Below are 12,244 nucleotides of genomic sequence, written 5' to 3'. Positions count from 1 at the left end.
TGGAATCTATCAAGGTCCAACCCAATACTCTCATATTAGGAGACTTCAACTACCCTTCCATCAACTAGAAAAACTACTCAAGCACCAATTCACTGGCCCAATGCTTCCTGGAATTCATCAATTCCAATGCCCTGGACCAGCTAATTTTGACCCCCACTAGAGGAAGTAACATCCTTGACCTGGTTATTACTAACATGGGAGACCGTTACTCTACACCAATAGTCAATCCCTCCCTGGTCAGATAAGACCATAAACTAATCACAATGGAAATCCACATCTTACCCACACCCCCTGCAAAGGTAACCACCTTGAAAAACTTCTCCAAAGCTGACTTTAGGCTCCTAAAAACAGATGTGGCTAACTTCATGGCACCCATGCCAATGGAAAACAGCTGCATGACTGCCAAATCACACACCAATGCACTGTATGAACATGTACGTAAATGCATGGAACTAGCCATACCCAACAGAACCAAGAAGCTCCCTCCAAAAAAAGGAAGCCAATCTGGTGGTCCCAATAAACTCGACAACAGAAGGAAGAAACTGTTGCAGAAAAAGGCGAAGTCCCAAGACTGGAAAAACTCCTTTATTAGCCTCAACAAAAAGTTGAGATCCCTCAACAAATCCTCCAATGCCAGCTATGAAGGCAGAATTGCAGCAGAGACTAAAAACAATCACAAAGCCTTCTATAGTTATATCAAGAACCTCCATGGCAATACCCAGATTTGCTCTGGGTTACTGCACAATGGTACCTCCTATACTGAGTCAACAGATATTGCCAACATACTGGCCGACAGATTCAATGCCAGCTTAACTCCTCTCTCCCCCCATTAATTTCCAATCACAATACCAAAAGAATGCCAGGCACCCTGCATTACTGCTGCACAGGTTAAAGTTGCATTGCCCAAGGCCAAGAATACAGCTTCCATGGGACCTGATGCTATCCCTGGCTGTCTTTCACATGAACTACAAAGCGAACTGGCACCAGATCTGTGTGCCCTGTTCAGTCACATCCTCACCTCATGCTTTGTCCCTACTGAATGGCGCACTGCTACAGTCATCCCTCTCCATAAAGGGGGAGTGACTACAGACCCTGGGAATTATCACCCCATTAGCCTGGCGAGTCTGATATGTAAAGCTATGGAGCACATCATCATGGACCTAATTAACAAACATATAGGAAATCTCCAAACTCCAGACCCCACTCAGTTTGGCTCAGAGAAAGGGAGAGCATGCCTGCTCAACCTGGTTGACTTCTTTGAGTCAGTCACCAGGGCTGTAGATGAAGGTAAGGCAGTCTATACAGCCTACCTCGATCTAGTCAAGGCCTTTGATACCATTCCTCATTCGGGAATTATTGAAAAACTCACCAAACTAGGCATCAACTCCTATATCACTAGGTGGGTTGCAAATTGGCTCACAGATAGAACACGAAGTGTTAAAGTAGTGGACTCCAAAGTCATACTGCCGACCAATCAGGAGTGGAATCTCACAGGGATCAGTCTTGGGTCCTCTCCTGTTTGGCATCTACTTCTCACAAGTCCAGGCCAACACAAAGGGACTCTGGCTGACAAAGTTTGCAGACGATTGCAAGCTGGGAGCCATTATTAACTCCCTAAGTGATGCAGACATCCTGCAGAAAGGCCTCACTGAGACCAATGACTGGTGTCAAAACCATGACCTTTAAGCTTAACGCCAAAAAATGCATTGTCATCCCGTTTGGTAAAAATTCAGTTCCCACTAATTACCACACTGATGGGAGCCAACTGAACACTGAAGGTGTTATAAGAGATCTGGGGATGCAGGTTGACAGCAATCTCTCCTTCGACCACAACATTGCTACTGTGGTCAGAAAGTCCTTCTATGTGGCACATCTCATTACCATGCGTTTTGCATCCAGGAAGAAAGAGGTCATCGTCTCTCTCTACTCTTCCATCATTAGACCAATGATCGAGTACAATGCCCTATTTGGCATGTACCTCACTAGACACCTGCAACAGCTGAAGCGGCCACAAAAGTACCTCACGAAGAGGAACCTAGGCATTAAACACATGTTCTACACGGACAGAGTCAAAAGACTCCAGCTATTCTCTGTCTCATATCGCCTTCTCTGCTTGATTTACAAAGCCACGTCTGTTCCAGCTCTGTTAGAAATGCTACCTCTAAAGAAATCCCAATCCCTCCACACCACACGCTCCAGAGTCCTCAACCTCATTACCACAATCAACAGAACATGCTGGAGGGACAGGTTCCTCACCCAGAGAGTGCCCATACTCTGGAATAGACTTCCCACACATGTCAAGCAGAGCACCTCGCTGTCCCCCTTGAACAGAAATCTTGATGAGTGAATGGGTAATAGAAAGTTCACCCCGGGGATCACTCCAGTGGCTCTACTTGATAGAGGCACTGGGAACTAACGTTGGGTAGCATGATGCCACGGCACTTCTATGGGTTAAGCTTGTAAAGGCTTCAAGGCAATTAGCCTACCACACACCTATGAACAACAGATAAAACAAAGATAATGACTGACAGCTGGGTGGTTATTACAGACAATATGCACATGATAAACTCCTAGGATCCCATCATTGTTTTGTTTTCAAGAGAGCCAGGAACATTAGGTACCGGGTAGAGTGCAAAATTCAGACCAGAAGAGGACAAAGGAATTTACCCCAGTGGCCCCTCCTTTTTGCACTTACTGCAACTACATGAGCAACAAGGACTACTACTTTTACCAAGTACTCAAGAGAAAAATCAACAGCACTTGTCCTAGTAATTGCAACACTGCTTTTGTGATATACTCTGCACAGTGTAATGGCTAAATGCGACAAGTTCAAAATCAGGGTGTCACACCAGCTGTCTGACATCAGACTCCAGATCCTCAAAAAACAACTAGCTAAGTACTGCTGTGATTTACTTCCCAGGCCATGGAGGTTTCTACTTCCACATCCTGAACAAGTTCGTTAGGTGTCCACTTGAAGGAAACAAAAATGTCATTCTCGAAAAAATTATGTTAAGCTGGGTGCCAACCACTGGTCTTATGTCACTTCCATCAAAAGTGTGCTTGCACTCAGTAAACTAAACTACAGATATTACAGGTAAAACACTGTACTGTTTAATCCAGGACTTTGACATTAACTGTCAATTAGCAGTAATTGTTACTGTTAATATGAAAAAACCCAATCAAGAAATTAGATCTGGAGATCACTGCATGTACCTTGGTATGGTTTGTCTGATAATCTGGTAACAGAGAAAACAAGCCACTCCATTTACTTTTTTTTTCTTTTTTTTGTGACCCCAAGATGTGTGTACACCCAAATGGTAACTGTCAGGAGTTTGAAAATGCTTTTTAAATCTTGATGTGTACAAAATTAAACAGCAACTTTCATGTACAGTATATGAACATGTTTTCTACTACTAATTTGGGACTTGGACTCTCCTTTTGGTTGTTAGCAGTGTGAAAAGGGGTCCAACACTAGCCTCCTAGTTTGACAGACAGCCCACACCCATACTGACTACATCAGCCTCGTACATCATCTAACCCTGCCCTGGGCCCCATGGCACCACACCCCTCTATGAGCAGACTGGTCAACTGCCCTTCCACCTGATCCCTCCCAGTTTCCAGCTCTTTATCTAGACAGAAACAGAGCTATCCAGCCCTCTTTTGCAATGACTTCACCACCTAGAACCTAAAGATAGGAAGAATCTGAACGGAAGAGCCTTCAATAACTGCTAGACCCAGGAAGATATTTGATAGTGAAAACCAACACCACAGAACCATGTTCTGAGACCAGAGGCATTCTCCCGGTCACTGTGGATACCTACACCAAACAGATATAATTTTTTTTTTTATCCACTTGGCTTGCATTTAACATATTTTTTGTAATTTGCAGTACAATGAAAACTATTATCCCAGGACCCTACTCCATACTATACCACAGGCACAGTTTGCCTGTGCTAAAAGAAGATATGAGATACTTATTTTTATTAAAGGTGTTGTATAGTCTGCATTTCACCACATGATGGATTTTTATTGCATGGGCACAAAAAGCCTATACAAAAGGCCCAAACTGTACTTATACTTTTCTTCCTACTTGTGCCCCTCCATGAGTTCTGTAAAAGCGAGCTCTGTGACTTGTTTCCACTGCAAGCTATTTCTCTGGATGCAAATATCTTTCAAAGAATGAGAGTCACCTAGTGTGTCTCTAAGTGACTAATTCCTCTGCATATAAAAAGGTCTGCCATCATCAAGAAGAATGACGCCTGTTCACATAAGTCATGTATATCAGCCTCTTACAAGCATGTACTGTACTATACGCCAAACAACATAAAGTTAGTCTTTCATAATGTATTTCAGGAAATATGAGCCCCGTAAAATGGCCAAAGCCTCTCATATTACATGTAATACAAGCACTGATAAGGACAAGTCAAAATGAAAAAAACTTCTGTAATAAAGCTTTCAGAATTTGCTTTAAGGAATATGAGCCCCACAAAGGCAGGCATAGTCTCTCATATACCACATGTGATATAAAACAGGCTAATAAAGTCTGGTGATAGCTTCGCATAAAGAGGTATTTTCAATGTGCAAACTGTAAACCACCCTATTCAATGGAGCTAATGAAGCTCAAGAGAAAGTACGTTCTTAAATACAGTTCTATAGTGGTAGGGTAGTGCATGGTGTGTTGTCACTTACTGTTTGTTAAAAATAAAGCCCTTTTAACTAATAACGAGATTCCACAGGTTGTTAAACTGGTACACCCTCACCATACCTCTCAACCTTGAAACAGCAAAAATCTGGGCAAGGCCCATGAAAAATAGGTATGTAACCCCGTCCACTCCAGTGGAATTGTGGGATACCAACTTTCACACAAACTGAAGAAAAGACAACCAAAATATGGCACCAGAATCCCCCTGCAGCCATTCCAATGTCCCATTACCTGGCTATTTTGCCCCATTTACCATAAACACTAATGTGTGCATACTGCTTTACTTCTACAATGATTATTGGATTTTATTTTTACACTTTACAACACACAAACACAAATAGACATATGTTAAACAAAGCAATACTGTCTCACAATGAAAATAGACATGGCATTAAAACTCCTCTGCCCTTGAAACTCACATTCATTAAACTAGCAACAAAACCTACACCACATCCAAAGAAAATGCATCTGGTCAGTGGTGGATAAAGATTACCTTTGGGTTGTTTTCAAATCACTGTCCCCTTGCACACAAACCAAGAAACATACATGTTACACCTGCCTGACTTTAGTAAATTATATTCCTTGTATAATACAGCACACTTGTTAGAGCACATTTTAAATTTATTGTTTGAACATTTTTTCAGTAGGTAATGAAACAAAATTCATGAAACAGTAATGGCAAAACTGCCCAATTCAGAACATTTCTATCATAAAAGTCTATTTACACACACACAATATACATATAAAAATAGAATAACAGTAGTGTAAGGCATAGGCATCTTGCACAGCTTCTTACACTTATTTTCAATTTAAGTTTTTTTTTTGGTGGGGGCGGGACAAAAGGCCAAAAAACAGGGACACATTTTAAACACTGCTTGTATAATTTTGTAAAGTTGCTAGAATAAAATGTTGTGTTACCACCATGCATTTCACTGGCAAGTCTTGAACACAAGGCTCTGTGCACTACAGTCAGAGGAACATACCACTATGCCAAATCAGCAGCTTGTTTCCCAAAGGATAGGAAGACTGAAACTTAAATGGCTATATCATTTAGTGAATCCAGTTCTCTCTTCTCACCATAGTTCTCAACCTCTTAGCCCAACAAACCTGGACAAGCCAATAATGGGGGAATACAGCCCCAAAATAGGGACACGTTTAAAATACTGATCTTATAAACTTATACAAGGAATATAATGTAGCAATTTTCTAATCCAGCATACTTAGATACAGCACATTTTAAATGTATTGTTTGAACATTTTTTCAGTAGGCAATGAAACAAAATGCATGAACCAGTAATGACAAAACTGCCCAATTCAGAACATTTCCATCATAAAAGTCTACTTACACACACGCACACACACAAAATAAACATATAAAAATAGAATGACAATAGAGTAAGGCATAGGCATCTTGCACAGCTTCTTGCACTCATTTTCAATTTAAGTTTTTTTTTTTTTTGGGGGGGGGGGGCAAAAGGCCAAAAACTCGGGGACACATTTTAAACATTGCTTGTATAATTTTGGAAAGTTGCTAAAATATAATGTTGTGTTACTACTATGCATTTCACTGGCAAGTCTTGAACACAGGACTCTGCGCACTACAGTCAGAGCAACATACCACTATGTCAAATTAGCAGCTTGTTTCCCAAAAGATAGGAAGACTGAAACTTAAATGGCTATCATTTAATGAATTCAGTTCTCACTTCTCACCATAGTTCTCAACCTCTGGGCACAAAAAACTTGGACAAAGCCAACAATGGGTGAATACAGCCCCAAATTAGGTACAAATTTCAAATACTGATCTTACAAACTTGCTAGAATAAAAGGTTTTTGTTACCATTTATTTTCTGAAAAATATGAAGTCTGAAATTCAAATGCTTGTCATTATTCAATAAATTCAACCTTCAGTGATTTGTCACAAACATCCTGAAACCACAGAGTTTATGAGGAACAGAACAAAAAAAATCACAAGTGGTGGTGGCTAGGGAGTACCTCTAGCCACCAGGTGTATTATAAAGGGGGCATTTTCACACAAACACACACACACTTAAAATCCAAACTCCTTTGCAAGCAGCATTCGAAGTTAAGTTTCCACCCCGTTACCTTAAAACTGACAAGCTCCGTTCAAACGCACTTGAATGGAAGCAGCAGCATTTAGCCCTTCCTCCCATTACCAATCCAAACTGACAGGCTCATTCCACATAACATCCCCATAACATCTGAAAAGAAGACTTGAACGAAAGCAGGCAGCCGGCATTTAAACAGAAGCCCACTTGCAGCATTTGAACAGCCCAGCCGGAAATGTGTGCAGAGCTCAATTCCGATAGGCTGGTAGCACCAATAGTGCTAACGTCATCACGCATAGGATGATGTCAGCCAAAACAGCGCGAAATGTAAAACTAAAGTGGAAAAAATTGGAATTGAGGGGGTGTCACTCAGGAATCGTGGCACCCCATCATTTGGACCCCAAAACACGGTAAAAAACAAGTAATTCGGAATGGTTGGGAGGTATGACCCTCACATTTCTTTCTGGAATATTCAAATAAGGGACTAACCTCTACAATTTTGGGACTGGCTCTTTGTTATTCAATCTCTCTCAGATTTTCCTCCAATCAGCTTTCCTGGAACCTCCCATCATTGTCTGTAACTTTCTTTAAATAACTGACTAGTTGAATTTAATGTATTAGAACAAGAACACTCATCCAGCTATCTGCTTAACTGAATAATCTACTCGAAACTTCAACAAGGTACTTTTATTCCTCCCACAGACAGGGCTTCAGGGAGATAGGGTCTCCTAAGCCTGCTAACTAAAGTGATTTTATCTGGACTAATCATTTGTAGTCTTTCTATCAAAAATAAGAGGAAAATATACACACTCAGAATTCCTGCAACATCTGAACAATTACAAACTAATTTTTGAGACAATATGGCTTTAAAGCAGCACAGGAAACAAGTAATCTCAAATGATGTTGCCAATTTCACTTCCAATAAACAATAATGGCACTACCAAGGAAATCTTTTTAGATCCGTTAAGACGTTTAATACAGGGGATCATACCACACAACTAAACATTCTGTATAGCTACAGTCATGTAGGTGGTTATTTTCAGGCACAAATATGTAAAAAGGAATAATGCAATTTCATCCCCATTTGCAGTGCTGCAGGGCATCCATGCCTATCAACTGCCTAGAATTTTGTAAAATATCCAGAATTTTGTCTCATATTTTTTGGTCCTTCCCTCATGAAGTGTGAGGTTTTATGTGAGATCATGGAGGATTAATATCCCTAGATAATAACAGACATTTGAGTTTCAGACTTCATAAGTCTTCAGAAAACAAATACTAAAGCAAAACCTGTTATTCTATGTTTGAAGTGCAATATTTGAAATCTGTCCCTGATTTTGGGCCTTTGACCCATGCCCATTATGTTTGGTTCTGTCCAGAATTCTTGCACTAAACATTCAGAGATATTAGGGGAATCCCTCAAGGTTCAGTACAAGAACCTTTTTCAGACATTCTATAGAAATTGTGAGGCAAGACACAGAGAGTCATTGCAGAACTGCCACGCTGGTGCAATATGCAAATGATCAATCAACTTCCTTCCTTGTTGCTGCTTTCTCTCATAGTTAGCCACAAAAAAAATCTTCAATTCTGAAATTGTGGATATTAACTGTAGGGATACTTACTGTATGCTCTCCAATAACAAATGTCATGCTGTGCATGATCCACTACCCAGTTTCAAATCAACTAATTATTTCAATATCTCCTATTTTGAGGTTCAGAAGTTCAAGTCTCAGACTCCACTTAAATCCAAGGATGTATTAATCAAAACCTGCACAACAATGAAGCCAGGTAAATTCTGTTTGAACAAACCCAATTAAAAAAGGATACCTTTTCAGAGTTAAAAACTCTTTGCCCTTTTTTCACTATAGCAATATATTTAATTCCTTCACTCTTTTATTCAGCACATCTGCACACTAAACTAAAGTCACCACTAATTCACAAACCTGAATTTCCACATATGGTGCGAGTCATCATGAAAAATGATACCACTGTCTTTTGATCCACAGCATAAACATGCTTGAAACTGAGCATCAACATATCCTCTAGACAGCTAAATTTTTCATGTAACCCCAAATATCTGTGGGTTACATGAAACCTCTATGGCCCAAATATCTGGCACTAACAAACTTACTAAGCTGGCATAAGCCTCAGTAGGTGTTCCAATCCTCTACGTGAAGGTCAGAGTTTTGCAGGTTTTGATTACATCCTTGGTGGTCTGCAACCTGAATTTCTTTCCCTGCAGATCCATAAACAGACATGGAGATGCACACTACATACACTAAATAAGCAATTGTCTAGTCTAAGGTCCATCTCAAACAGCCATACATTTAAGCACACATTACAGAAGCATTTCTCCAAACAATGGCCACTTGATTGTGCGGTAATGGAAATATTACTTAATGCCATTTTTACATGCAGTATACCAATTAATTCCTATTTTTGTTTTTAGTAAGTAGATGAAAAACATATTTAGATATACATTTCTCAGTTTCCTTACACATACAACTAACTCAAAAATATATTACTATATTATATATGTCAGTATGTTTTACAAATGCTTGGAGCTTTTCTTCTCATGACTCCAGTGAAAACAGGATATTCCAGGTTGGGCATACAGATCGGCAAATGTGAACATTCTTTGGACAAGGAGCAGGGGAATGAGGCAAATAATATTTTCTTTATCACCACTAAGTGGGAGTTGCTGCCATACTGAAGCATTCAGGCAAAAATAATTGCAATTACAAACTTCTGGGAAAACAATACGAATGAAATGGTAACCCACAACAATACAATGATATGCTGCATCTAAACATTTCAATGATGGGAATGAAGGTGTAGCACACATTTTAGATACTCCTAATTTCATAACGTTTCATAATGTACTTCCTATACAGCTTACTACAACTTAAGCCTAGTTTCATTAATCTGTAAAGAAAAAATGAAATACACAGAAAAATAGTACTTCATTATTAACAAGCATAATCAGCACATAAAATAATTAATACTATTCTTCTTTTAAACTATTAGTTTCATAATAGTTAAAATACAAGCAATAACTCATAGCAGGCAATCTGATGAGCAGAACACCATTCAGTCAATAAAGCTGCTGCATTCCAATCTAAAATTCTTGGCACTTCAATCCAGTGAATGCAACCCTTATAAAATTGAAAAGTCAGACACAGACTATATATGGGGCAGTTTTATGTTACATGTGGCAATTTCCTTAAAATGCCTTGCAGGTGTTGTGAATTCACATCCAATTTTCAGCCCAATGAACGCAACTCAGTGATAAAGCAAAATTAAGTCAGAGATGGCAATATTCTAACTATCCCTTACAGTACTTTAAACTCTTCTATTGATGTATTACATTAACTACATAAATAGTAATCTTCATATGGCATTCATAATTGGTGTACAGGTAGCATACAAACTACTCCAAGTAGATGACAAGCCACAGTCTTACAAAAAAAGTGCAATATTCTCATGAATGTGCAGATGGGCTTGTCCAACACAAAGGGAGCTGCTGTGTCCAAAATCTCAATATGCAGCAGTAAATAGCCGTTTTCATCTGCAGTTTACGCTGGTAACAGCCCTAGCATCAAGTACCAGTCCACGTGGATTTCCAGCTGATCTCTACCAATTGGCAAGCCTGTACCACTCAACTTTCACCCAAGTCCAATGGAGAAAGAAAACTGAACAAATCAATAATAATGAAACGAAATCGCGTAAACAAAGTACTTGCCACTGCCTTAACGTAAATGAAATGTTACAGCCAACTACTAACCTGCTGCTCCAACCTGGCGCTATATACTCTCACTAAATCTGCCATGCTCTTGATTCTACTAGGAACCAACCGTCTACGCTGCCCGACCGGCAAAAGAGAGAGGAAACTTCCGGCGGAAACTAGTACAGACCAAAGGTAGTGCCGCAGGAGAGTGAGTTCACCCTTCTGTTGGTCGAATACTAGTAGTGGTGGTAGTCAATGTAATGCTCACTCTTTGTCTATTACTTAAAAATCATTACATCGCATCGTTTGTTTTTAAGTAAAGTGTTGCTGGTATAAGTCTAGAGTCTATAGGGAGTAGAGACACTGTTGGAATTGTATTCAGGCCCTGTAATTTCTCATAAATTCACTTGGATTTGCTATTTTTCCGTCATATTGAAATGTTTGGATACATAGCTGTCAACCAATATGAGACAAATCCAGAAATAATTGTCACTTAAATATTAGTACATATTATTAACTTGAGACATTGACAGAAAAAGAGAGTGTGAATTAATATACATTTTCTGATAAAGTCAATAACTCTAAAGTGTACACCTCCGATTTCCAAATTCACCAGTATTGAGGGATTAAGAGGGACAGAGCTAAAATCTGAGTCAAAATCGGAGAGAATTCAGATGCTATGTTTGGATGTGGTGGTTATGCGTATAGGTGTGGCCTTTAATACAATTAGTATTTGCATGGCAAGATAAAATGGTATTGCGGAGCCTTTGTATTGGCGGTCAGGTGTTCTCAGTTCAGTGTAAAAGGCAACATCTTAATATGTAAGTTTTCACAGTGAGCTGCTTTGGGGACATCTGTTACTGCAAGTTTTGCACTCCAATTGAAGTGCATATAAATTGCAATACTTTTTGTTAATCTAATTAATTCTTCCACTTCACTCAAGCTTAAGCAAGGTTGGCACTTTTGGAAGAGGAAAGTCCAAAAGAAAGCCCATCCTTTGGTCTGCCCCTTGCGCCATCAATTTTAATAAGCTAAATGTGCACTGTTGCAACTGCTCTGGGGCACAGAGGGAAATTCACCTGTAGTATGCCTCCACAAACCCGTAGAGAAAGGGAGAGCAAGTAGTTGGAATAGTGTGGAGTAGGCTACAATGGATCTATCTGATCAGTTTGACTCAGATTATCAGTTTTCAGTTAGCAACATGGGTGCTGTAGGAGCCAGATGGGGAATGATAAGACTCAGCAGATGACACTGGCTGACCCATCTTGGGAGGAAGCAGGTGGACCAGCTCACTGTGTGGCTGATGCTTCAGGAGTATAAGTGTATAACCACAGTTCTTAATAGGTCAGTGTGACTGTGAATTGAACATCAGTGCACCACATTGGTATAGGATAGTATGTGTGGTCCTGCACATGTGCTACCTATTGGCAATGGTGGCAAAAGTGTCAGTTTCCTCTAGAGAGGGAGTTGGGTAAGGGGAAGTCATTAACACATAACTGTCGCATCTAAAGAGACTGTATAGTTCAATTAGAGTCTCACCCAGTAAGGAATCAGTGGGCATTGGGTACTCAAAATGGCAATTGTTCAGATTAAGAGAAGCCATCTTGCTTTGCATAGCTATGTTTTGTTGTAGGCATAACTGAACATTTCTTTATTGAGTGTTAGACAGATTTTGAAGAAACTTTTTTTAACAGCACTACTGTATTCCTTTGTAAATAAAGAACACTGGCTGTTGGGGTAAGTCTTACAAAT

The 12,244-nt window shown here is 39.7% G+C and overlaps 1 protein-coding gene across 1 annotated transcript in view; it reads right to left on the bottom strand.

Annotated features, from left to right (window-relative positions):
• The window catches only part of RARS1 (arginyl-tRNA synthetase 1), a 1,169,219-nt gene extending 1,158,557 nt beyond the window's left edge, over positions 1 to 10,662 (bottom strand). The window contains exon 1 of the mRNA XM_044069555.1: positions 10,550 to 10,662. Within this exon, the coding sequence (XP_043925490.1) occupies positions 10,550 to 10,594 (45 nt within the window). The 5' untranslated portion in view covers positions 10,595 to 10,662. The remainder of the gene's footprint in view (positions 1 to 10,549) is intronic.
• Positions 10,663 to 12,244: the final 1,582 nt, after the last annotated feature.

Source organism: Protopterus annectens, chromosome 4.part0 (genome assembly GCF_019279795.1).
Source record: "Protopterus annectens isolate FY-2018-M chromosome 4.part0, PAN1.0, whole genome shotgun sequence".
Taxonomy (NCBI): domain Eukaryota; kingdom Metazoa; phylum Chordata; order Ceratodontiformes; family Protopteridae; genus Protopterus; species Protopterus annectens.
The sequence above is the reverse complement of the archived record's forward strand: the minus strand, read 5'-3'. Positions and strand labels throughout refer to the sequence as shown.